Source organism: Pteropus alecto, unplaced genomic scaffold (assembly GCF_000325575.1).
Source record: "Pteropus alecto unplaced genomic scaffold, ASM32557v1 scaffold189, whole genome shotgun sequence".
Lineage (NCBI taxonomy): Eukaryota > Metazoa > Chordata > Mammalia > Chiroptera > Pteropodidae > Pteropus > Pteropus alecto.
In genome coordinates this window covers 2,868,611-2,895,432 of record NW_006442117.1, presented here as the reverse complement: position 1 = coordinate 2,895,432, position 26,822 = coordinate 2,868,611, and the positions used below count along the sequence as shown (strand labels likewise).

Below are 26,822 nucleotides of genomic sequence, written 5' to 3'. Positions count from 1 at the left end.
TACCAGGGAAGCTCGTTAGGGACTCAGTGCCCAGGGTTTGGACGGGCTGGTCCCGTAGGCACCTCTCTGTCTCTTGTGCTGCAAGTCCAGACGCCCGGGAGGAAAGCAGGTGTTGAGTATGAACCAGATGGTTTCGGCACAGGGGGCCACTCTCGTCAGGTAGGGGGCGGGGGAAGTCTCCTGAAACCCACGTTTCCAGGCACAGCCGAGGGCCAGCCTTGCGAGCAGCCCTTTCCAAGCAAAGTGGTTGAGGCCTGCCATGCTAACTCCTGTCTGCACTCTGTCCTACACACATGTTCTGTTTCTAAATGGCATCATTTTTTCTTACTGCAGAAATGGTGTTTGTGCCTTGTTAGAAAAATACATACGATTCAGACTACAAAAGGAAGACATTTAAAAATCAACTTTGATATCACCATCCAGATATAACTATCAAAACCACCTTCTAGACTCTTTCCTATCCATCATTTCATTTATATAATAGTATTAATGCTAATTCCTCTTCCCAAGTAAGGCTATATGATAATTTATTTAACCAGTCCCCTATTGTTGGATATTTAGTATTTATTTGCTATTAAAATTAATATTCCTGAGGTTATTTCTTTCTGTACATCTTTATTTCCTTAAGATAAATTCCTAGAAGTAGAACTGTTACACTGTCACATATACTTCTTGATGTTGTTAGGTAGGCTGCCAGAATTCATCCAGGAAACATTTTGCTCCCCTCCAGGGGTGCAAAGATGAATAACAGTCAAGCAGGGGCCCGGAAGTGGGAACCGGGTCCGACTGAGAGGCCGGAGGGAAAATCAGGAGGAGAAAGCTGTTTCCTGTGTTGCCTCGGTCTACTTAAGTAAGGCAGTGAGGACAGAGGACCCAGCACAGCCATTCAGCCTCCCTGTTTTCCTGACTTTGCGGTCTGGCGGTGGAATCAGAGTGATCTGGGCCTTCCCCTCCGGTTGCGATTTTTCGTGTCGATTCATCAGTGTTTACAACAGATTCAGCTAAAATGCACGAGCAGAACCTGCAGGAACACACTGTGTCTGGGCTTCTATATGCCAGAGATCCATTCCTGAATAGTAGTTTTAAAGTACAAACCTCTTTAGTCCATTTTGCTCAGTAATTATTTTAAGTACTTCTAAGGTGATAGAAAAGTAAATCCCCTAAGGGACCGGGCTGGGAGGGAGAATCAGACCGGTGGCTGATGACTCTAACAGGATAGAAATGCCACGGCGAAGTGTTGGGAAAGGGGCCGGTGATACAGTTTGATTGCTGAATCATATTTTTATACATGAGAGCAGCATAAAACAAAGGCAAGGCTTCGGGTATAATTTTTGAACATTCACATTTGATCTAAAATGTCACTTTAAAAGCAATTAGGAATTTTGACATTAATCTTAACATGCTCTGTGCCCCTAATCCTGCCCCATCTTTTCAGTTATTCTAATATAAAGTTCGCATTAAAGGTGTCTGCGTGCTGAAACATACCACGTAATTCTCATCTTACTGGGTTTTTCTTTTTTTAACTAACTCTTTGGAACTTTAAAACTTTAAAAAGAGAGTTACGCCATTGTTCTAGGAATTTTATAAATTTAATTCACAGGACAAAACAAAGTGTAGTGGTTAAGGGCACAGTCTCTGAATTCAAAATTAACTTCAGTTTCTCACTTTGTAACTCTGCCACTTGCTATGTGACCTTGGGCAAATAGCTCCACTTCAAATACACAACTTTGTAAAATGAGAACAATAATACCAACCTCATAAATAAAGAAGGACGTTCATACAGGATAATGTCTGCGTGCCGTTAAGCACAAGTCAAGGTTAACTTTTTGAAAAGGAATGTCTCTTGACATGAATTGATCGTTCACTAACGTGGGGTTCGCTTAGAAACCGATACACAGAATGTGAGGCAGTGCTGTCTTAAAGAGTCGTGGCTGGAGGATTATCCGGCCCTCACTCCTGAGCACGTGAAGTCAGGCAGCCGCAAGGGACGACCCGCTCAGATAAGCGCGTGTACCAGGGATCCGATGAGGAGTCGCGCCGAAGGTTATTTCACTTCTGAAGAATCCTTGAAGTTTTATTTGGCACTTACAGAAATATTATATCTAGAGATGTAAACGCAATTTGCTATGACTGATTAAATGAGAACAGGTAAGTTGTACAAGCGAGTTTGCCCAAAACGTGACAGATCTGTGCCCAGCTGCCGACTGCCAGCTTTGGAGATAATTCCCGTCACTGTCCCTCTGACCCTAAGGGTGACAACACTGAGCGGAAGGCATGGTGACAGCCTCCACACCAGCGAGCGTGGGATTTCCACTGTGACTCCCTGACTCGCAGTTTTCGTGAGGACCACGGAACTCTCAAAACCCTGCCGACACCGCCACCTCAACTTCGCTTTTGCCTTTTTCTGGATGGCACTTTAGACAAATCGCTTTTTCCATAATTTAGTATCATACACAATGTCTCATATGACATTCTCTGGTCTTGAGCTGAAAACCAGTTTTATGAGCATACCTACCCAGCACCCAGTCCGCCGAGATGCGTTATTTTCCCTCGCCCGTTCAGAAACATGGATTGCTCCTGTTCTGACCCCAGCGCGACCCTTAAGCCCCTGAGCCTGAGGGAGAGTGTCACAGGGTCGTTTCCATGTCAGACAGGAGGGCGGACGGCCGGGAACCGGGCAGGTGCTTCTGCCATGGGGTCCTCGCCGCCCTTGCTGGGCACAAACCTCCGGCCCCCTCTGCTCTCTCCTCTCAGACGTACTTTGGAATGGATGTCTCTGCCGTCGAAGATCCCGTTCAGAGGCGAGCTCTGGAAACCATGATAAAAACCTACGGCCAGACGCCGCGGCAGCTGTTCCAGGCGGCGCACCTGGGCCGGCCCGGCGCCAGGCTCAGCCTCGAGGGCGAGCTGCCGGCCGCCGTGGGCTTGCTGGTGCAGCTGGCTTTCCGGGAGAGCCGCGAGCAGGCCAAGGAGATCACCTACCCGGTACGTCCTTTGGGTTTCCACAGAGCTCAGCAGCACCGATCCGCGCCCCGAGGAGTCGGGCCCCCGGGCAGGCTCAGGGCCGGCACGAGTGGCACAGTGGCCGCTGTAGGCGTGTGCCAGCCGGTGGACGCGGCATGGCGGTAGCAGCGGGGTCCCTGTGCAATGGGGTCCGGGCCAGGGATGGGGAGAGGGCGCTCTGGGGAGCTCAGCTCGGGTTGTGACCTTGGAGGGTGATCTCCAGGGGAGCCCCCGTAAGGAGTGATGTGACAGGGACCCGCGGACCAGAGAGGCACCGCCCAGGACCGGAGGACATTTGCCAGGTGTGCGGTCCCCGTCTCCCACCGGAAGCCCCCACCGGAGGCGTGAAGGTTTCGGTTTACCATTAACACGGAACCTTCCAGAGTCTTTGCCCCCACAGACCGCAATGATGAAAGTATTGCTTCTTAAAACAGGAACTAGGTATAATTTTTACTTTGAAATGGAAAAATAAAGCCAAAAAACCTTACAAGGAAAATGGATTCTAATCCTCAACTAAATTCTCCCTATGAAAGCAGCGTAAGATGGGAGACTGTGAGGTGAATAGTGTCACGAGGGTTTGCCACGGGGACGGCAGAAAACGGGAGGCTCGGGAAAGAGGTCGCGAAGGACCCCGGGGTGAAACGAGGCGGCGTGCCTCAGACTGGCCTGCCATCTGTCTGAAGAGGAAACAGTTTTCACAGACCTTGTTTTGACGATTGTTTCTTCTTTTTTTTTTATTTTTTATTTTTTATTTTTTACGCCTAGAGCACCCGGTCTTCCTAGGTGGTCTCCCATCCAAGTACTAACCAGGCCCGACCCTGCTTAGCCTTTAAGATCAGACAGGATCGGGCTTATTCACGGTGGCGTGGCTGTAGACAACTGTCTCTTAATGATAGTTAAATACACTAAATGCAGAACTCAGAGCACTAAATGTAAATTCTTTATGCTCAGAGCTCACAGATACCAACCTTGCACGTTCAATTCAAAGAAACCTTACACTACCAGTAAAATTCCAATTTAAAATATCAGTACAACAGATGACACTGTTTCGGTGACACCAGATCACAAGTGCTGTGTTTCATAGTTAAAAGCTGTGTTTTATGTTTTGTGGGTATGGATTTAACTCAGAAGATTTGAAATCTCACAAATCATTTTAGTCATTGTCATTACCAAGTTCATTCTTTTTAACCAGAATCTATTATTTCAACATGTTGCAATAATTTAACAGTACATCCCTGAAAAGTAACAAATGCCATTTCATTTACTACTGTCCTCATTGCTAATCAGCTCTCTCAAGTGGGCGCACGTAAAGGGTCTGAGCGGTGTTTCCGCCTGCGTGGTAACGTGGTGCCTACCTGCCTCCGCCCGCCGCACGACCTTCGCACTGACTGGTCCCTCCACTGGATGACCTGTCCCCAGATGTAGCCCCACTCTGCTCCCCTGTTTCACTCAGGTGTCCGCTCAGATGTCACCTCAGAGGGTCTCCCCTGACTCCCACGTGTAAATCAGTCGCCCTGCCCTGTTTTCCTTCACAGCATTTCCTCCACCTGATGTAGACGTATTCGCTTATGCACCTGTCGGCCGCCTGCTCCTCCCCTCCCCAACTAGGACACAACTCGGGGAACTGAGACTTTGTCTTGTTCACGTCCAGCAACGAGGAACACATATTTCCACCTGCTAAACAAGGGGGAAGTAAAACAATGCAAAATCGTTTTTGCCCACAGAGGCTTTTCATAGGTTGCTCTCCCACTTTGTGTAGAATTTCAATGAGAAATAATTCTGTGTTTACTGCCTTTTTTGAAAAATCATCCTCTTTCCTTCCCTCGGTTTCAGAGTCCTTTGCCATGGATCAAAGGCTTGAAGTGGGGGGAGTACGTGGGCTCCCCAAGCGCCCCAGTGCCCGTGGTCTGCTTCAGCCAGCCACACGGAGAAAGGTTCGGTTCGCTCCAGGCCCTGCCCACCAGGGCGATATGTGGTTTGTCCCGAAATTTCTGTCTCCTGATGACGTACAGCAAAGAACAAGGTAAAATAAAACGTAACGAAAACCATTCCGGCATCTCCCAAGAGATCTGAATGTTTCCAGCTTATTTGTGCTGCTAGTTGGTTTTATTTCTAATTTTCCTGCGTCCTTGGTGAAAACTCTGCTCAAATTTGTGGTTATTTATTATAAAGCAGGAATTAAAACATACTACATGAAAAAAATGGGAATTAAATGCAGTTTCATTGGAAATGAGAGGAGTGTGAAGGACACACGGTGAAAACTTCCGCTCTCATGGAAAGGCACACGTTGTGGCTGTCAAACCCCAGTGCAGACGACTCGTGTGACCAGCGAGTCTAGTGTCTCGCGAGATACAGTTACAAGAGTCAATCGGAGAACAAAGGTTCTGACAGCCCGGAGGATAGTTTTTAAAAACACACATGCCCGGAAAGCGGCCCTTTCTCACTCTCTATGCACCGACTTACTAAAAGCAGCGTGTTCTAAAGTGCTGTGCGGTCGAGGCCCTCTTCGTGTTCTGAATGTCACCTGGACACCGAAAAACTAGGGCCGTTTTCCACCGAAGACTTGCCCCAGCCCTTCCAAATTGGCCATTTCAATAAGTGCAAGAGAACCCTCCCTACTTAGCAGGCGTGGGCCTCGCCCGCCTGAAACGCACGCACGCGCTCATGTCGGGCGTGTGCACATGCGCCTGACAGCCAGCACGCGGACCAGGGCAGCGCTCATGTCGGGCGTGTGCATATGCGCCTGACAGCCAGCATGCAGACCAGGGCAGCTGCCTCTCAGCCGTCACACGCCAGCATCGAACGTCGTGTCTGTGCGCTGTGCTCCTCAGGGTCCATGTAGCGCCCACTGCAGGCAGCACTGACAGGGATGCTGGTACCCATACCGGACGTCGGTCATGTAACGAGTGTGCTGGCTGGGCCACAGTTCTTCCAGACTCCCCCTTAACTCTATCCTAAAGTGAATGAGTATTCATTTTGTAGTCGTTAGAACTAAGAGAGGCTGCATACCACGTCATTTAAATTTCATGAGTTATAAGTAAATCTGTTTCATCATGATTATTGTGGTATCAGTGATTTATTCTCACTAGTATGTATCAATGAGCCGTGTAGTGTCACCAGTAATGATATTTAAAGTACCAAAATGTGTGAATAGTTTACCTTTAAAAAAATTAGAGTGGATCGAAGTTTATCTATTGAGCAGACGAGAAAGGGCTGGTCTTACCACTTAGCGTGATGGGACTTAAACGTGTCAAATGTACTGTCCACCCATCTTATATGTGCCACTGCAGTCACGGCCCGAGTGTGCCCTCAATAGCTGTGTTTGTTCAGACTGCACTGTTTCCTTGCAGAATGTATTTGGGGTTTGCCAGAATCTGGGCGTGTCCAGGGCGGTGCTGTAATCAGCACTGGTGGCTGCGGCCTCCAGAGGCACAGTGCCTGAGCTTGCTACTCAGTGCTGTGCGACCTTGAGAAACTTGCTCACGCCCTCCGGATCCTGGCTTTTGACCTATAAAATGGGACTAGCAAAAGGGTTTACCTCTCAGGGACATTGGCTGTAAGGATTCAGTGAATCTGTGTGGGGAGCTATCAGCACAGTGCCTTCCTCATTCTAGGTGCTTCAGAAATGTCCTCCGGCCGGAAGGTCCCCGGGGCAGGTCTGAGTGAGCTGTCACTGCTGCAGTCGTGGTGTTACAGCCCACGTGGACATGCCAGGGGGACTGTGGGGAAACAGGAGGGAAGCCGGGTCATGCGCTGACAGCTGCAGTGCTGAGCACTTGCTGTATGGTGTGACTGTAGTTTGGCTTAGTTATACATACATAGTACAATGTAACCACCAAACAGTCCTTGTTTTAACAAACAACGATAGGCCAGTTATTTGGGAATTAACCGTGTCATAGGCTTTCTCAGCAGGGTCATCTCGGAAGCATTTAAATAGCATCTAGTTCATATTTATTTTTAAAGGTAAAGGTGTCGCTGAACATGAACGGAGTAAATAAGCCTGACTATTACCGTCTTTTATAAAAATTTAACATGAATCAGTGAATACAGTTCCACCCGCAGAATTTCCTTAGCATTCAAGGAATGAAACGAACATAAATCGGTCCATCTTGTGATATAAAGATGATTTTGCCCCGGAACGATACCGTGTTCCGCTGTGTGAACTTCAGCCTCTAGGCTGTGGCGTCGGGGGCTGTCACAGACCCGCCGAGCGGGGCATCTGACACTTTCCTTCCTCCCCTTCTCCAGGCGTGAGAAGCATGAACAGCACCGACATCCAGTGGTCGGCCATCCTGAGCTGGGGGTACGCTGATAACATTTTAAGGCTGAAGAGCAAACAAGGCGAGCCTCCGATCAACTTTATACAAAGTTCCCAGCAGTATCAGGTAAAGTTAATGAAGTGCTTCATAATAATAATGAACTAAAATGCTTTAAATGGGGGTCAGGATGCCGGCGGCCGGTCTTTACGATCCAGCGATTAGTCCAGTCAAGAAGCTGCTGACGGTGGACGCGCCTTATTTACAGTGCTTACGGACACCCTAACTCCCACGGTTCTGCCGCGTCTCCAGAATTGGCTTCTGCCCTTTATCTCGCTGAGATCATACAATAATCTCCTCCTCAGCGTCAGCCGGGGGCTCAGTGTTTGAACAAAGTCGGCCTTGCTTGCTTCGCAGTTCTCACCCGCCTCGTGTCACGGCGTCATTCTCCATAACCAGAATGCCGTCTCCGATGCCTGGTTTTTCCTAAATGGAGCTGGTATGTAGGCATCGGGCCCAACTAAACCCAGCGACCTGCGACGGTGTCCCAGCTTGGTATTTGCTCTGTCCCCTTTGGCAAGTACCTTCCTTCACCTTCGCCCTCCCCTCCTCCTCGAAGCTGGGACAATCGCACTTAACCACTCACTCGATACGCTGTTGTAAGGTGTTTCCGAAATGTGTGGAAGTTACTTCGTGCCCTGTAAAACACCACGGGTCTGCGCGTGCTGCCACAGCTACCAACGTGCATGCCGAACGCTCTTCGTTTGTCTGTCTCTCCACGGAAGTTCCTTGACCGTTCTCAGGCTTCCGTTACCTGCGCAGCACCTGCTGCGCATTTGTGTGTCCTTATAATCGTCCCTGTCCCCGTTACACTTCAGAAATGGAGGAAGGGGCTTTGGGGGAGTTTTTCGCAGTGCGAGAAAGGACAGCGATGACTTGTACTTCACTCTAAATATACCTGAAAAAACGGTCAGTGCCTCGTGCCATCTGGCTTACCAGAAAGCCAACAAAAGTAGAAATAAAGGACGGTGAAAAACCGCCTTATTAGAAATTTTGATTAGAATTTAAGCATTGCAGAATTATTCCTATCGTGAAGTTTGGCACACAAACATTGTTAAAGATGAAAGAATCCTCTCCAAATCCTTTTAGCAAAACAGGGCGATTCAGATTCTCTTAGCAAAGTACTGTGTGATAAAAGCACTTCCGGTCAAATGACTGACCGGACGAAAATACCATATTTCATTTTCTTTGTCGGAAATCTGTTGTTCACTCGTTAGTTCTTCAGTTTGAGGAAATCCCTCTAGGAGGCGATATGCGGACTCACACTCCGACCGACTTCATCCATCGCCGTTAGGGTCTTGCTGTCCCTCCGTCTTCTTCTGATGGATCACAAAATGGTGAAGCATACTCCTCTGTCAGTTTTATTTTTTCTATTATTGGTAGAAAATGAAAACTGCTGAATTTGCAACTGTGCTCAATGAAAGCCAAAAGCAGGCTTTAGAAATGGTGCCTTCAGCCTTCTTTTATACTTGCTTGAAAGATGACAGCGTTCTTAGGACAATGCAGTAAGGAAACGAAAAGGTGACGATTGATTTCGCATGTCACATTATCCTTCCGGGAGGTCCATCGTTCTTTCATTTTTTTGTTTTGTTTTATTTGAGCAGAGTTGAGAATAATCGATGAACAGTGATGAAATAAGTCCTAGAATGATGAAATAGCAGAATATTTCAAGATAAAGGAAAAAATAAGATGGTTAAATTCTGTAACGTCACTTGGGTTTGTAAAAGATTTCAGCAGACCCGTGTGGTAATTGCGAGACAGAATGAGTTTTATTCTCTGTATAAATAAGTACATGTTCTCTTTGTTTTTTAGAAGACTGCTAAGAAAGACTAAAAGTTAAGAGATATCAATTCTTACAAATAGAACTATTCACGCAAGAAACTCAAAAAATAAAATTGGATTCAGTGACTCTGATGATATATAGAGAATTAAGAGCCAGGGTCAAAAAAAGTCATTTTCTAAGGTAGCAAATACTTGAACACAGTTGTAGGTCTGGGGGAGAAGCCAGCAAAAGACAGTTTGAAATTCTGAGAGAGGACAGGTTTCTGAGGAACCTTGGGGGTGGGGGCAGGGCTCCTCCACGAAATCAGGAGAGGACACGGGGACAGTGTGAGGCACAAAGGAGGGAAGAGGATGTGGTCTGTGGCTGGTGACCTCCATCTTTTTAGTGAAGTGAAGTGTGAAGTTTCGCCGACTGCCGGGGAGGGGCACGTGGGAGCAGAGCAGCCGGACAGCTTGGGGGACGTGGCGCGGGGGTCAGCCAGGGCCCAGGGGGACACTTGTAATCTCGAATGGAGTTGGGGCCCAAGGGTTCATAACCCCGAAGGAACAAGGCCAGATTTTTGTCTCCATGTTCAGCTTTCCTTTTTCTCCCGATTAGCAGTCTTTAGAACTGTTAGAAGCTACCTCTATATGTGCCTTGTTTCCCCACCAAAAAGAGAAAAAAAAGAAGTAAAAGTAAAAATCAGTATGTGAAACACACATACACACAATCAACCTTGGATTTGGTCAATCTCGGATCGTTTTGTTTAAATTTCTGAGGAACAAATAGCCGTGTGTTTGTGTGTGTTTGTGTGTGTGTGTGCACGTGTGCATGTGTGTACAGAAGAATGTAAAATCGTAGACAAGGCATTGTAACACATTTGCATTTGGAAACAGCATTTCGGCGTCTGGCGGAAGTTACAGAGTACTGAACTGTTACCTCTTTGCACCGTCCTAGTCGGTTCAAGTAAAATGCTTACCTTAAATTTTGCGACCACATATTTTTTAAATGGTCATCAAAAAAGTAGAAGCGTTTCTGATGCTTTCCAAATGTGATCATCTTTGATTTGTCCTTTTCCGAAGGTGACCAGTTGTGCTTGGGTGCCTGACAGTTGCCAGCTGTTCACTGGGAGCAAATGCGGGGTCATCACAGCCCACACGAACAGGCTCACGAGCAGCACGGTAGGTCCGGGCTCCCGGAGGCTCGATGGCATTTTCATGTCAGCGAAGAGAAGAAAAACTGTGAAGTGTAATTCACTTTATTTAAGGTTAACTTAACATTTCCATACTTAAATCTTTTAAACTTTCAGCTTTCTTCACATAAACTCTTAAAATGTAAAAGGGCATATATCTAACTTTATCTTAGGCTTATTGGGGTCGTGAAAAATTTCGAAAATAAGTAGGAAGGTTGTATTTTTTGGCGTCAGAGATGGCATTTTGAGTTCTGGTCCGTCCTGTAGTCAGGCTTTTTTGTGGCTGATGCCCACCCACGTTTTCGCTGCCGACGTGACAGCTCAGGCGCGGACACAGATCCTGTAACGTTGGGAGCTCAGGACTCCTGGCGGTCACCTGGCTGTGCGCCCCGGACGCATTAACGACAGCGAAATCCACGTAGCCGGTCTTGATTCCTGCCACTTACTGGAAGAAACTTTTTCAGTCATTCACTGAATCTCCAGGATTTCAGAGTTAAATTCTAAAACAGGGCAGTGAAGAAAAGAGGACACATCATGCGAGACGTCTCTGAACTTACCGTTGTTCCCTTCTGGGACCGACCGTCCGTCGTGCTGTTGAGGACACAGGGCAAGTCGAGGGCGGCAGCTTAGTCATTATCATTCTGATTGCGAACGTTCTCTCTGCTCTCTTTTTCTACTACAGTTTTCGCCATGATATTAAGTACGTTTTACTGGGTGAAACCTGTATCTGCGTGTGGGGTGACACTAGGTTCCTCTTTTCTAAGTTTACTCCCTTTTAAACCTTCACGAAGGTTCTTTGCCTCGATCCTTGGGGCATAAACGTGACCATATGTCGCTCCTGTCCCGTAGCGTAAGGAGCCCTCGACATGTTTTGAGCGGGAGGGATCCGCTCGGGTCCGCGTGTTAGGAGACCTCTGCGGAGCCTGCGCGGACGACGCGTGGAAGGGGTGTGAGGTGGCGGCGAGGACGGCGGTCAGAGGCCACCGCAGCGGCGCAGGGCGGGAGACAGGCGCGGACAGATTAGCACAGGACAGAGAAGGGTTCGCGCACAGGCTGCAGGGCGCGGAAGAGGCACCCAGGGGGTCAGGGCGCCCGAGCTGGAGCTTAAAGGATCTTTCCAGAAGTGGAGAGAAGAGGGAAGAGTGTTCGGACAAAGAAGCCAACGGCACGGAGCCAAAGCCACGGTGACTCGGGTGACAGGTGCTTCGATGTGTCGTGTGGATGCAGTGTGCCGGGAGACGGGGCAAAGCCGGGGCAGGAGAAGCGGGCGAGGGGGGCCCCGGCGCCCCCAGAACGCGGGCCGGTCCAGGCAGAGAAGTCTTACCGTCGGGATGTCTCGTTTTCTCCTTTTTACTCCCAAAGGCCTAAAATAGACGTGAATTTGACAACATCTCTGATTTTTATTTATTTATTTCACCTTCCAGCTCCCCCTTCTGATTCCTTTTCCCTCGGGGATGTTCTCGTCCATGCTGCTGGAGAGTCGTCCGCTGGTGACTCGGATAATTTCACGTTATGCCACAGACTCCGATTTAAAAACTCGCTTCATCTTTCGTGTTTCGTTTCCCCTTGCTTCTTCCAACACTTTTAACAGCTTCGTGCTTAGTTTTTCTTCCTTACATTCTCCCTATAATGTAAAATTTTAATTGTACACTAAACAATGTATAGTCTAGGTGTAAAAACAAGATGAAGTTGTCAGTACGGAGTAATTATGCACAGCACAGCTTTGCATATAGCACGTCAAAGGTGTCACTATTATCATTCGAATACAGCCAGACACATGCTTCGTTTGGTTTTGAAGTTATTGTAGGTGTGTGAAGTCTTATGCTGTTTACCGTTCCTCGGTTATATATTTGCCTTAAAGTAGATTTTTCGGCTAATTTATAGGGTTTTCTTTTCCTCCTAAGTGTTAATAGCATCGGGTAATCAAGTCACGAGATTAACAATTACTGTTTAAACCACCTCCAAAAATGCATCTTAGCTGTGTGGTTTTATGATCACTAGATGTGAGGTTCTTGTAGATGTTGCTGCCTTTTCTCAGGGGCCACGTCACTGCTTTGACTTCCCTAACACTGCGGCTGTGACCCCCGTGCCTGTGAGGTTAGCAAGAGGCACGTCGTGTTCACTGGTCCCCATTCTCCCAGCCACTGAGCGCCATGGCTCAGTGGCACGTTCTCATTTGTGTTGTCTTTAACACGGATGGAAGTCAGGCCCCCGAGGTGCCATGTAGGATTCGGCCAAAGTAATTGTTGTTTGAAAATATTTGCAAGATGATCTTAGAAATACCTTCGTTAGCTGGCGAGGTGCATCTGACTTTGGGCACCGTTAATGTCTGTTGAATCTCCCAAGGTTAGTCTTCTTCAGTGCATCCTGGGTGGTGAGGAAGTTGACCCATTGTAAGGAATTGTTATCTACAAGTCACTTACATATTAGAGAAAAATGCCTTCTAAAAGTGATAAATGCAGTTATTTTAAAATGGTTGCTCTTGAGTCTTAGTTTTTACTTTTCGCTAATTAAATAGTGTGGCCGCGTCATCTTCATGTAAGTGGACACCTGTGTGTTTTCTGTTCTCTAAGCTGCTGGCAGGAGAATGTATATGTTCGCGAATGTATGACGTCATTCAAGAATCACGTCATTCAAGAATAAAAGTTTCACAAGGAGGTGGCCAGCGCGGGATTCCCGTTCTACCCGTGGGAATTCCTTCCTGACCCACCAGGGACTAGTAACTCTAACTTGCCGTCATTTTAAAGTGCAAAACCATAAAATTGTCAACAATCACTATAGGGGCCCCATGTTTTGTTTACCCTACAGATATTATTCGTGGTCATGGAGTAAAAAAATAAACATGCACACACGTGTGTGCGTATATACACATATGTAAATAAATACAAGATTTAAAAACATTTTAAGTTGTAAAGAGCTGGCAAGCTAGTAGAGAACCCTCCAGCCGGAGGGGTGAGTAAGCAGGGCGAGGGCTCTCGCCTCGAAGGCGCCTGTCAGTCCCGGGTCATGGCGCTGTCCTTGGTCAGCCTCCTGACAGGAGCAGAAACACCAGGGACTGAGCAAGCCGGGGCGCCCCGAGGAGGCGCTTCTCCCGAGGCTGGTCCCCAAAGGGGGACACCCTGAGAGAGAGGACGAGTCTGGGTCAGACGGGGCCAGCTCTTGCGTGGAGCTTCCTGGGTGGTCGGGATCCCCAAGGCTGGCCTTTGGCTAAGGTGTCCCCGGACTCGGGTGGGCCAGGCCATCCTGCAGAAGCAAGGAAGGTACCCAAGTCCTAGTCCACAAATAAGGACTTCCTAGAAATAATTTTTTTAATGTAGTAACAAATACACAAAAGAAGGCCACACAGTTACAGATGAGAAAATGAGTATGTGAAAAAGTCGGTTATCATCAGAAAACTACAATTTAAAGCAACCTTGATTACCATTTAAAACCTGAGAAGTTTTCAGAGATTTAGAATGAGAGGCGAGTCACAAACTCAAAAGCCACAGAGCTCAGGCAGGGGAGGGGGCTCAGGCCTTTGGGACGGGGGCGTCCTCGGTCCCAGGCGCCCTGAAGCATGGTGGAAGGGCTTCTGGCCACATCCCTGTGGCCCTGCGGGAGGGTGGCAGTCAGAGGAGAGCCAGACAGACCCGAGACTCTCGTCCTTGGTAAAGGCCCGTCTGGCCGCTATGACTGTGTTCAGTAAAACGTCACACGCCCTAGCTCAGCAGAAGCAGCTGCTGCGCAGCTCAACCAGTCGTCCCAAAGAAGAATGGGGGGCTATTCTCTCATCATATGATTCTTTAGGCGCAAAATATGTATTTTCACGTGAATAAAATGCTGGACTATATAGCACTTAAAATAGATGAGCTGCAGCTAAAATTTCAACATATACGTTTCAAAAACAATGGTGAACAAAAAGGCAAGATGCGGAAGATACCTAAAAAACAACACCACGCGTGTAGTTTATCGATGTGGAAAACAACACCATATGTTGTTTATGATTACAGTAGCACGTGGTAGGATGTATGTTCTACATACATGGGAAACGAGTGTAATAGACAGGAGACTAGTAACTTCTGACGGGGGAGAGGAACTGGGATATAGAACAGTACACAAGTTATGCGCCGTGTGATGTTTTCTTAATGTACAAAGTAGACTGGACATGGAAAATCTTCGGATTAGTTTCACTGAGTGGTCAGTATATAGTTTTGTATTCTACTTGTTATTTCTACTTTTCTCTATTCTTTGAAGTATTGACGTAGCAAATGACAGTGAACGGCCAGCCCGGGGAAAACAAGAGTGGGACCCCGTGCGGGCCTCTGGCGTGTGAGCCCGCGTGGCCTTGAGCGTCACTTTGCATCGTTAATTTAGAAAATCAATCCATAGTGACGAGGAACCGTGGCTGGTATTAGTGTGCGTCACCGTTGGTGACATCGTGAGTTGGTGCAATGCTGTCAAGAACTACAAAGTTATTCATATTCACTGATCCACCAGTAGGATTCTGGAAATGTATTCTAAAAAAATAAAAATTTTATACGTGAAGGATTTAATTATGGCATCTATAACCTGTTAAAAATTAGAAACGACTTTTAATGTATCGATAAAGGATGCTCAAGTAAATTGTGGTATACTACCTGTGGAATATAACACTAGTAAATTATTTTGAAGACAATGTGAAAAATGGAAAATGCTTATGTGAGAATGTATAAAATACAAAATAGACAATCATTTGTAAGGCAGTAATTAGAACTATAAAAATACATGTGTATTTGGGCAAAGACTGGACAAGAACAGACAAAAATTAAAAGTATTAGATGAAATTATGAGCAATTAAAATTTTTTATTATTATTATTTATGCCTACAGCACCTGGTCTTCCTAGGTGGTCTCCCATCCAAGTACTAACCAGGCCTGACCCTGCTTAGCTTCCGAGATCAGACATTGAGCTCGTTCAGGGTGGCACGGCCATAGACCACAGACTATGGGTCCACTGGGGTGTGAACCCAGGACCTTCTGCGTGTAAAGCAGACGTGCTAACCGCTACACTACGGAACCACGTCCAAAAAAAATAATAAAATTAAATTAAATAATAAAATTTAAAAGATTTTAATGTTTCGTTTTTAGAAAAAGTTGAACTGAACTAGATTGAAAAACAGTGTTTGAGAATGTTTGAATCACTTCGCTTGTTTCTATTTTGAGATAAATACCAGCCTACCTTTTATCGCTGTTTCGATCTTACACTTAATTTTTTAATTTCAGCCTTCAGAGATAGAAATGGAGTCTCAAGTACATCTCTATGGGCACACGGCGGAGATCACCAGCTTGTTCGTCTGCAAACCGTACAGTATAATGATAAGCGTGAGCAGAGATGGAACCTGCATCATATGGGACTTAAACAGGTACCGCCCGGCACAGTCTTAGTGACGTCTCAGTTCGTACTGTTCGGAACAGGCGCACTAAAGTGGCATCTTTACATGGCGATAATTTTAAGCATGAAATACAAACTTTGCCTTTGTGATCTTATTGTATTATCGAAACCCAGGTAGGAGCCCCTCGTGAATAATAGGTGTGTGTACTGAGGAAAGACGTCTACCAACGAGAGATGACAGTCAGTGATCGTACGCAAATCCGTGCCTTTGGTCTTTCAGGCTGTGCTACGTACAAAGTCTGGCGGGACACAAAAGCCCCGTCACGGCCGTCTCTGCCAGTGAAACGACGGGCGACGTTGCCACCGTGTGCGATTCAGGTGAGCTGGCCCCCAGACCGGCGCACGGGGCTGTCGCGCTGACTGCTTTCGGCCAGCTGGCCACGCCGCCGTTCAGCCGCTGGAGACATCCCGCAGGCCCCTCCCTGGTCTCCACGCGCATTAACGCGCAGTGGGGTCCAAGACTGAGTCATCCATTTAGGCTTCAACTATGTAAAAGTTAGTGTTGTCATCGTTTAACTCTTTTTCTGATAGGTGTACGACTGCATGGGAGCACATGTAAGCAAACCTTTGTTATATAATCATCTGAATTCTTCTGGTTTTTGTTCTTTTTCCTTCTGCTTTTTAAATAACTCTGCTACTTTCCTCCTGAAACGAAAAGCATCCGCAGATGATCAGCTTTGACTATGTGTCTCCCAGTCCTGAGAGAGCACAGTAGCGTAGAGTGACAAGTGGAGGTTCAGCTGTCACACGACAGAGATCTGTCTCCCGATCCAAGGTCTCGTTTTGGTTTTTGTTTTTTCACGTGGACACATTTTTTAAAAACTCGATGCATTCAGCGGGAAGGAAAACTTGGAAAATTCATGAATTTTCTGTTTGCATTTCTGTTCCTTGGGATCTTAACGTTGAAAGGGCCCTGCGAAAGCCTGCTCCCGTGTGCTTGGCGCGGAGCGTCCTCGACACGGCCGAGGTGGACAGCCCTCTGTCCTTTGCTTGCATTTCGGGTATTTTTCGGTTTTCATTTCAGCCACCAAACAGTTCTCCAATTCTCCAATTCGGTGCCACCAAGTGGGCATCCAATAATGCAGTTCAATTCTGACACCCACTACTTGAAGTTAGCCAATTTGGGACTGCCCAAGACCCCCGCCAGGTTCAAGAATCCTCTGGAAGGACGCACAGAACTAGTAAAACTCAGTCCTTACGACTATAGTTTATTATAAAGGATAGAAATGAACGGTCAGCTGCAGAGGACACAGAGTGACATCAGCTGGCTTGTCCGTGTGGCGGCAGAGGGCCCTGCCCTCCTGGCACGGGGCTGTCTTCACCAGGTCAGGAACTCGCCCGAGCCCTGGTGCGTAGGGGTTTTTCTGAGGTTTCATTAGGCCAAAGTGGCTGATGAGATCACGTGGTACCGGAGCTGCGTCTCCAGCCCCTCTCCCGTCCCAGCAGGTGGGGAGCTGCTGTGGTTGGTTTTTCTGGGGACCGGCCCCCATCCTGAAGCTGTCTAGCCCCCGCTCCGGGAGTCCTCTCAGTACCATACAAAAGACGGTAAATTGCAAGAGTGTTAGGAGCTCTGAGACCTGAGACAAAGACCAAATATCTATTTTTTATCATTCCACAGACAGCTCTTGGAGTTTTACTGTTGTTTTTACAAAATGTTCATTCATCCTTGTATTCAAGAAAAGTAATGTTTTTAGTCATGCTTAAAGATTTCAGATGCAAAGTATTTTCCAGTCTTAGACCCAGTCATACAATAATGTCATGAAAACATTTTTATTTCCAGATCAGCAGAGCTAAGAGGAAGTGGAAGTTTTTCGGGTTGGTTTTTTTTTCCACTTATTTATATATTTTAAGGGGAAGTTCTTAAACACTCAACTTTGATGATCTGCGTGGGCAGGTGATTGATGGCTTTGCCAACTGTTCTTCCTGGATTTGTACATTAGCAACTTTTAGTATATCCCCTCAGAGGGAATCTAGAGGAATGATGTAATGGTTATTTATACAGAGTTCTCTACTTTCTTGTTTGGGCAACGTTTGGAAGTTAGGACTGATCCTGAGGGAGCTGAATTTTATAAAGTTAATTACTTCCCTGCTGCCAGAAATGATTTATATATATATATGCTGTTATATCAGCTAGTCATATGGGAACCAGAAGCAAAATTACTTTTGCTGCAGTTGCTAACCCACTAGTAGGTATGCAGGTGTCCCTAGGCAGAGCGCAGTATAATACTGGCTAGAACACTTTTTTCCAACTTGAACAAAAAAGGCTTCTCGATTTTTAAAGGTTTTTTGATACATGTATAAAGAGAAATTATGAAGAACATTTGGTATATAGAGAACATTATAAAAATAATTTTTCTTTTTTTAAAGAGAGGCCAAATTTATGTTTAGCGACCCAGACTAGAATTCATCCTCCCATTCTTTGTCCACGCGGGGAAGAAAGTGGTCACATTCCGTCTGCCAAAAATCTTGACCCTCTCGTCAGTACTGTCCAAGAAACTCTAAAACCAAAGTTAAAAGTAAATATACGTGTCTATGTGTATATGTATAGATTGTGTGTGTTGTGTGTCTGTGTATACATGCACATGTATACACGTATGTACACACACGTATATTCTCAAAAACTTTTCCATTGAGGCATCATGATTCCCCAGGGCTCATTACGGGATATGGTTTTTATAGTGATAAGATGGGAAATTTATTATTAAACCGTGTAAATGCTATATTAGATGGTTTTGCACTTTTTAGAATCATTCCGTAACTGGCTCAAACACGTGCCCGTTTCCTGGGATTCGCAGACTGGCCTCTCGTCTCCAGCAGAGTCATGGTTGGTTGGGCAGGTCCCCCCCACCACCCCCGCCGTTTCTTTAGCATCAGTGAAGATCTATAGGAAGAATGGAGTTTTGTTTTGTTTTGTTTCAGGAAAGCCCAACTTTTTGACTTTTAGTTGATGTGCTAAATTATACACGAAAGCAGCCTGGTGTTGGGGGAAGGGCCTTGTTATTTTTTCGTCTTTACAGTCTTAGGCAGGCGTGTGGTTTCTTGGTTTTGTGGCCCAAGTTGCTGGGTGACCTGCTAGGGCAGTTCTTTGCCTACTAAGTTCCAGCCCGTGCCCCAGAGCATCCGGGACGGCATCCAGATTGTGTGTTTTGAAGAACTAAGCTGCGCAGTAGCTGTGGATTACAGCGGCCCAGCCCTGCACCATAACCTCTGTGGCTATGGAGCCAGTGACACTCACAAGCCTTCTAACCATGCTGGTACACACCTGCTTGCTCCGTGTTAACATCCTTTATCAGATAGCAACTTCAAAAGAAAGAGTGACATAGCGTCTGATCATGGAAGAGATGAGTCTGTCGCCTCCTAGCACAGCCTCCTCCATCTTGACGCTTTGTTCAGATGATCTCTCCTAATCGGTATTCTCCAATGGGAAGTCTTAGAACATTGGGCATTTTTAAATGTGTGTGCATGTGTGTGTTCAAGTATAGTTAACATAAAAGTTGTCATTTAGACCATTTTAAATTACACAATCCAGTGACATTATTACATTCACAGTGTTGTATGAACACTGTTTCAAAAACTTCCTCATCACCCTTTTGTGTCTGGCTCATCGTACTTAGTATAATGTTTTCAAGGTTTGTCCATGTTGTAGCCTGTGCCAGAACTTTGTTACTTTTTATGGCTGAATAATATTCCATTGTATGGATACACCACATTTGTTTATCCATTTATCTGCTGATGGACATTCGGGTTGTTTCTGCCATTAGGCTGTTGTGAATAGAGCTGCAACACTCTAGGCATTTTGGTCTATGATATTTGAAGGTCTTCAGCATATTTTTCAATAAAGAAGTATTTCCGATATTTGTTCCTTTACTATAAAATATGAAATCTTTTCATTGCCTTAGTAAAGGACAGACATAAACTCTCCGTTCATTCTAATAGAGAAATAAAATTAAGTGTAGTAATAACCCTGTGTCATCCAAACTTAATCACGCCCCTCACCCTCTCTATCAGCATGAGAATCTTTCTCCGAAGAAGGCTGGTCGCATCGTCAGGAGGCCCCAAACCACCAGCCCGTTTATAGAGGATGACGAGCAATTATTCCCCCTCTCCCCCTGGAAAGCTACCAAAAGTTTGGTTACTGAGTCTTTGAAAAGAAAAAAATTAGTTTAATAAGACGCTGATTTATAAGATTCAGTCTCAGACATTCTGAAGAATGAGTTGTTCTTTGAAGAATTAGTTTTTAATTCAGCTTTTACTGTAACTTTTTTCTTCTTCACAAGTCACAGAAGTCACTTCTTATAGATTATTTCAGCTTTTTCTTTTTTTTTTTCCTTCTTTTTTTGAGACTGTTTAGTTTTCTGGGTACTTTCAGATTCAGATTTGGTAGTCCATATGCTGGAATAGTAAGATTCATGATTCATTTACCTTGTTGCTCTCTGGCACAGATTAATTTTTCACTCTTTCACTGGTCATCGTCTCTAGATAAATATGCAAAGCTCCGTGTGACTTACAGTAATTCCGTTTGTACAGTCTTCAGTCAAGAGCTGCCTAGAAACCTCATCACTTAGAGGAGATTGGCCCCCGGAGCTATCAGTGCCCTCTGGGGCCCGGGGTGGTTGGCTCTGAGACACCCACACTCCGGTGACCTGGGGCCGGTTTTGGCATTTTAGCTGGCGGAGGCAGTGACCTCAGACTCTGGACGGTAAACGGGGACCTCGTAGGACACGTCCACTGCAGAGAGATCGTCTGTTCCGTGGCTTTCTCCAACCAGCCTGAGGGCGTGTCCATCAACGTGATCGCCGGGGGGCTGGAAAATGGCATCGTGAGGTGAGCTCAGTTCCCCTATTCTTTGTCTGCTTTCGTTCCTAAGGACATTGCGGTTTCAAAAGTACGTCTTCATAGCGAGGCGCATTAATATTTAATATTTAAAGATTTAACATCGCCTTCAGATACAGGTTCTTCAGTTATTCCTGTCTTATTTCTAAATAATAAAGATGGCTTTGGTTCAGCGTTAAAATGCCACATTGTTCGTTAACTCTGAAAGATGAGCAGTGTGAAGGTCCCCGAGGCTAGGCTTCCTTTCTCTCCCCCCACCCCGGAGACTTCCCAAAAGCAACTGCTGTTAATCATCTAGTTTCCTTCCAGATGACTTTTGACAAATACACAAATGCGTAGGTTTTCTTGATGAAGGAGATTTTAGTTTGCATAATTAGATGACGACTTTTTTTCCCTCTAGGTTATGGAGTACCTGGGACCTAAAGCCTGTGCGAGAAATCATATTCCCTAAATCAAATAAGCCCATCGTAAGGTAAAGCCCGCCTCCCATTCTTCACAACATACTTTGTGACTGTATTTTCGTTAAGAGAGAGATGGAAGGACACAGACCTAAAGAAACGATGCGAGTCGAACAGCCGACATTTACCAAACACCAGGTCGTCCAGGACCCGGTGGCAGGAGGAGGCACAGTCCTCGCCATCGTGGAGCTTAAAATCTGAGTCAGGAACTGAGTCAAACAGGCGCCGGGCCAGTGCCCAGAGAAGCGCCCCGAGTTACAGAAGCGATGTTTTTCCCTTCGTTACTGGAAATCCCCGCGGTGACTGACAGCTGCAGGAGTGCGCTTGACCAGACCCATAAACAACCAGTTAGCGCCGCCGCGTCCGGACTGACTTTAAAAACTCAGCTGGGCATAAGCGACTCAGATTCCGCTCCACCAAAAGAAATTTATTTTCAATGTACTAAATTTAAAGTTTCATGAACCTAAATTAATAATTGATCGTTACATTTTTGCCCGTTCCTCTTTCAGGGAAATAAAATATCTCCATAATCATCTTTCATTTCTAGAAAGAGGATATGTAGAATTGTTACATTTTTTAAAGTTTCCTATGCCCAAATATTTGTTGTTTAAGTAATAAAGCATAAACAAGAAGGAACAAGGAAATATGCAAAGACGGAATGGCACAGACTGACCCCTGGGATCCTGATTTTGTTCTTTCTCACCTGATGAGAACAAGCTTCACAAAACCATGTGAATATTAGAATGGAAACCAATGAGCTTCAGGCAGTCTGCTCAGTAAAGATGTCACAACTTCTTTACACTAAGTTCTATCTGATCATCAAGATGCTAATACAATTTTAAGAGACAGGATGTACAAATGGGTGTGTTTGTTTTTTTTACAGCCTTACGTTTTCCTGTGACGGCCACCATCTGTACACAGCGAACAGTGAAGGGACCGTGACCGCGTGGTGTCGGAAGGACCAGCAGCGCTTGAAACAGCCTATGTTCTATTCCTTCCTGAGCAGCTACGCGGCCGGATGAGGGAGTGTGGGTTCTGCGCGCACTGTGATTCCAGACTGGATCTGTTGACTTCACCAGTTTTAGGAGGTTGAACCCGAAGAAGTGGATGACCAAAACAAACCATCTAACTAATTTCAAAATCTATTCATCTGCACAAAACTCTGCAGTGTCACGAGATCCTTAGAGGACAGTTTTGTTCTCAATTAGTGATAACCTGGAGGGTTGTGTCAGCATGCACTAACCAGTGTGACTGAAGGCTTGCACAGTAAGTCAGAATCATATCCTTGAAGTTTGTTTGCTACAGGGCATTCTAAAGAAAAGATAAGGGTCTCTCCTTTTTTATTATTCCAAGAGGCTCAGTAGAATTTAAATTGGTTAGCTAATTGTTTATACAAAGTATTCTTTAAAAATTATACTGAAAAGGTTTTATCCTGATATAACCCCTCCAAAAAGAAAGGAAAGGAAAGGAAAGAGTAAGGAGCCCAGGACTCGACAGTCGCCTTCTTTGAAAAGTAAGTTCGGCAGGTGCGTCTGCACCAAGCATTTGTGGCGTAATCCAAACGCTGGAAACATCTGATGACTCGCGTGGTGGAGGCAGGCTCTGCCAGAGGAGAGCCACCGACAAGGACAGCGGCATCTTTCTGTCAGGCACGTCCTGTCCTCCGTTAAAATCTCACTCAAAGTCCCTAACACTAGATAGTGACTGTCCTTAGTTGAGTCACGAAGGCTTAAACACAATGATGATTCTTTTAATATCTGCCATTTACAGAGCATTGAAAAGTTAATTTCCAGTAGAAAGCCTCCACTATGCAAAAAGTTTTCACAGACATCAGTAATTCAGTCCAGATGAGGCGTTTGTCTACTGCGCAGGATGAGTTTTCTTCCCCAAAACACAACGACAAAAGAAAAGGTGACGGCTTACTTTGTTTTAAACACTAGGCAGAATAATTCCTTTAGGAAACAGTTTCCGCTCTTTCTACTCACCTAGACCTTCTGAGAATTCGAGGAACAACAGAAAAATCTAAGTGTTGGCCACAGCACACTTACCCACCATAAAGACAATTCCTGAAACTCTGGGAGTAGTCTATCTCTACCACGATCTCACAGCTACTTTTAACTCGGGGTGCTGCTTCACTGGCTTTGAAAACACTGGAAAATAAGCTCAGTAATAAGTCACCGAGGGATAAAAATATGTTCCCGCCCGAGAATAACTTGCGTGTTTGTTATGGAAATTGATTCATACGGTGTTTACAGAACTACTTTTGTAACTTCCAGACTTTCTAAAACATTCTGCTTAAAAACTGTATAAAATGCAATCCCCAAGTCTCTGCCGTCAAGATCAACTCGAGGCGGCGCGTGGCCGCGCGCGCTGGTGACGGGCCGCGTCTGGATGTGCACGCACAGGCGGCTGACAGCGCCGAGGTGCCGACAGGTGCAGAGAGGAGACCCCTGTTCACGTTGCAGTGATCGCTTTGTTCAAAAGAAGCCGCAGCTATTGTCCAGCTTCCATTTTTCTACTGAGAACTTGAAATTAGGCCCCTATTAGAACAGGGTTGCTACTCAGTCTTCTTTTTTTTTTTTTTTTTAAGGCTGAATTTCATCATTTATCTAAAGAGGAAATATGCAAAATAACTGGTCTTGTTAAGAGTGCAATATTATATTTTTATGTAAAAATAAATTTGGGGGGATTATTTATTCAGCATGGAACTTAGTATGTGTCTGTTTGAAACACTTCATGATGTGCATGTGAAGCAAACGTTTCTGTAAATTACCACAAGCTCTGGTACCTTTGTACACACTGCCACTTCAAACTGGGAATAAATTTCATAATAACAGATTCGAAGACCTAGTCGTTATACAATTTAAATATTATGACCGGATCTCAAATCGGTGGCTTTATCTGGTAACCCACATAGGTTCTCTTTAGCTTCCCTATAAATTTATGTCACTAGGAAAGGATGATTTTCATGTCTTAATTGCGGTCTTTGTGAGCAATTTTATATTTCAAGCTTTACTGCCCTGAAATGGACTTTAGTCAGCCCCAAAGTCAGTGTCATTGCTCCCCACCCCAGCAGGCCCGGGTGGAGCCCCGACTGTGGCACGCTCTGCACTGAGCACCGGGGGCACAGTGTTCCCCGAGCCCCTGGGGGCTGCGAGCTAGTGGAGAACCCCGCTGTGACCACATGTAGTGTGTGTGGCTACAGCCGTGGTCAGTGCTGAGCAGGTGGGGTGTGGGGTCCTCTGAGACAACGCAACAGGAAGGATTCAATTTAGAACAAGGGGAGCCCATCCTAAACTCCACCGTGAAAAACGCAGCTACATTTGCCAATACAAAAGACATATTCTTGATGTACATTTAGCTGGGAAGGAGGTGGCACTAATTTCATTGTGTCGTATGACCTGAACAAAAAAGTATATCCGGCCACTTTGGGGACAATGGGTTGTAACTCAGCTATTTGAGAGAAATTAAATAATACAACGTGTCCTTTGAAGCCAAAAGGACTAGAAGATCATTTGAGACTGATCTCTCACGAAGAAAGTGCCGGGCTGATTTCTCCTCTCGTGAACAAGGTTAATTAGAGATGACTTTAAAAAAGACTGTTTTGTGGCAAAGCTTGGCTCATTTCCAATGTGAATTAAACTGGTCTCACCAAGCAGAACAGACACAGAGAAAAGCACACCACGTCACCTTATCATCATGCTGGGAAAACAATGGCGGAAAGAAAACCTTAGAGCAGACGTAGAAAAAGGGATACATTACATGCCGAGAAACAGGGGTAATGATAACCGCAGACTTCTTATGAGAAACTCCGCAGGCACACGGATTGACACCTTTAAACTGCTTCGAACTGTCAAGCTAGAAAAAGATCCCTCACAAATGAAGGCAAAATGAAGACTTATTCAGACAGACAAAAAAAAAAAAAAATCGCCAGCAGATCTACATTACGAGAAATGTTAAAAGATGTTTTTCAGGCCGGAGGACATGATACCAAAAAGAAATTAGGATCTTCACAAATGAATGATCCGCAGCAGAAATGGTAATTATGCAAGGTTTTTTATATTGCCAGAAAAAGACACACAGGCAAAGGGAGCAGAATTGAGAGCTCAGACATAAACCTGCACATATACGGGCAACTGATTTATGACCAACGAGCCAAGGATACGCAACGAAGAAAGGAAAGCCCCTTCCATAAAGGGCGTTGGGGAAACGGGACAGCCATATGCAAAAGAATGGAACCGGACCACTGTCTCAACGCCATACCTAAAAGCAACTCACAGTGGATCGAAGATGAACGTACGACCTGAAACAATAAAATACGTAAAGAAAAGAGCAGCACTGAACTTCTGGACGTTGGTCTCGGTGGTGGTTTTGTGAATTTGACTCCAAAAGCAAGGGAAACAAAAACAGTCGGGACCGCATCAGACTAAAAAGCTGCTATACAGCAAAGGAAACTATTGACGAAACGAAAAGGCAACCTACCCAATGGGAGAAGGTATCTGCAAAGGGTATTTCCAATAGGGGGTTAACATCCAACATATGCAAAGAGCTCCTACAACTCAACAACAAAGACAATTGTAGGATGAGCAGAGGATCTGAATAGAAATTTTCCCAGGACAGACGTGCAGCTGGCCAGCAGGCACATGAAAGGATGTTCGATTAGGGACGTGCGGATTGAAACCGTGGTGAGGCATCACCTGATACCTGGTAGAGTGGCTGTTATCAGGGAGATGGGAAATCCAAGTGTTGGTGAGGATGGGAGTTGGGAGAGACCCTCAGGCACTGTTGGTGCAGCCACTAAACAGTACGGAGGATCCTCGACAAATAAAACCTAGAACTATCTACTAGATGATACGGCAATTCCTCTACTGGATGTTTCTCTGAAGAATATGAAAACACTGATTCAAAAAGACACCTGCACCCCTATGTTCTCTGCAGCATTATTTACAACAGCCAAGACGTGGAAACAACCTAAGCGTCCTATTGATAAAGATGTGGCACATGATGTGGCACATATATATATATATATAAAATGGAATATTACTCAGCCATGAAAAGATGAAACATTGCCATCTGCGACAACATAGGTGGATCTGAGGGTATTACTGTAAGTGAAATAAGTCAAATGGAAAAAGACAAGGACCGTATGATTTCATTCATGTGGGGTTAAAAAGAAAAAAGGTAACGAACTAACAACAAAGCAGAAACTCACGATACAAACACAGAATGGTGGTTGCCAGAGGGGAAGGTAAAAATGGGGAAAGGGGTCAAATGCGCGGTGACAAACGGGCACTAGACTTGGATGGTGAACGTGCAAAGTACACAGATGCAGACTACAATGTCCTAGGCCTGAAACGTGCATAATGTTTTTAACCGTTACTACAAAACAATTAAAAATGTTTAATAAAAGCTACTTTTCGAAATCATTTTAAAACTCTTCAAAAGAAAATTGTCAGCTTAAAGTAAAAAAAAAGTATTGAGCTCAGTTAAAGATGCATCGCAGAAACCCTCGAGCAACGAGAAAGGGAGGGTACGAGTCAAAACTTGAAACAGAATTGAATACTAAAGTATTCTGTTACTTCAAAAGGAGGCCGGGGGGGAAAAGAAGGAATGAAGAAGAAGACAAATAGAAAACAAGTAGCAGGAGGAGAGAGGTCCAGCCAGCCACGTGATAATTACGTAAGTAAAGGACCTAACCGGCCCGACCCAAAACATGCAACGCACCTCGGGCTGAATGAAAAGCAAGAGCCAGCTCCACGCCGACCGGCCGCTGCTCCCCGCGGACACGCGCACCCCCCGCCCCGCTCCGGGTGCCCTCCCGGTGCCCAAATTCACAAAACCACCACTGC

The 26,822-nt window shown here is 45.6% G+C and overlaps 1 protein-coding gene and 2 pseudogenes across 1 annotated transcript in view; 1 reads left to right on the top strand and 2 right to left on the bottom strand.

Annotated features, from left to right (window-relative positions):
- The window catches only part of LYST (lysosomal trafficking regulator), a 124,633-nt gene extending 100,816 nt beyond the window's left edge, over positions 1-23,817 (top strand). Inside the window, 9 exon segments of the mRNA XM_025039064.1 lie at positions 2,755-2,985; positions 4,837-5,026; positions 7,252-7,388; positions 10,164-10,262; positions 15,514-15,653; positions 15,903-16,000; positions 20,350-20,506; positions 20,916-20,987; positions 21,857-23,817. Coding sequence (XP_024894832.1) covers positions 2,755-2,985; positions 4,837-5,026; positions 7,252-7,388; positions 10,164-10,262; positions 15,514-15,653; positions 15,903-16,000; positions 20,350-20,506; positions 20,916-20,987; positions 21,857-21,995 — 1,263 coding nt within the window. The 3' untranslated portion in view covers positions 21,996-23,817.
- LOC112470033 lies at positions 3,762-3,880 on the bottom strand (annotated as a pseudogene).
- On the bottom strand, positions 15,112-15,227 carry LOC112470029 (annotated as a pseudogene).
- Positions 23,818-26,822: the final 3,005 nt, after the last annotated feature.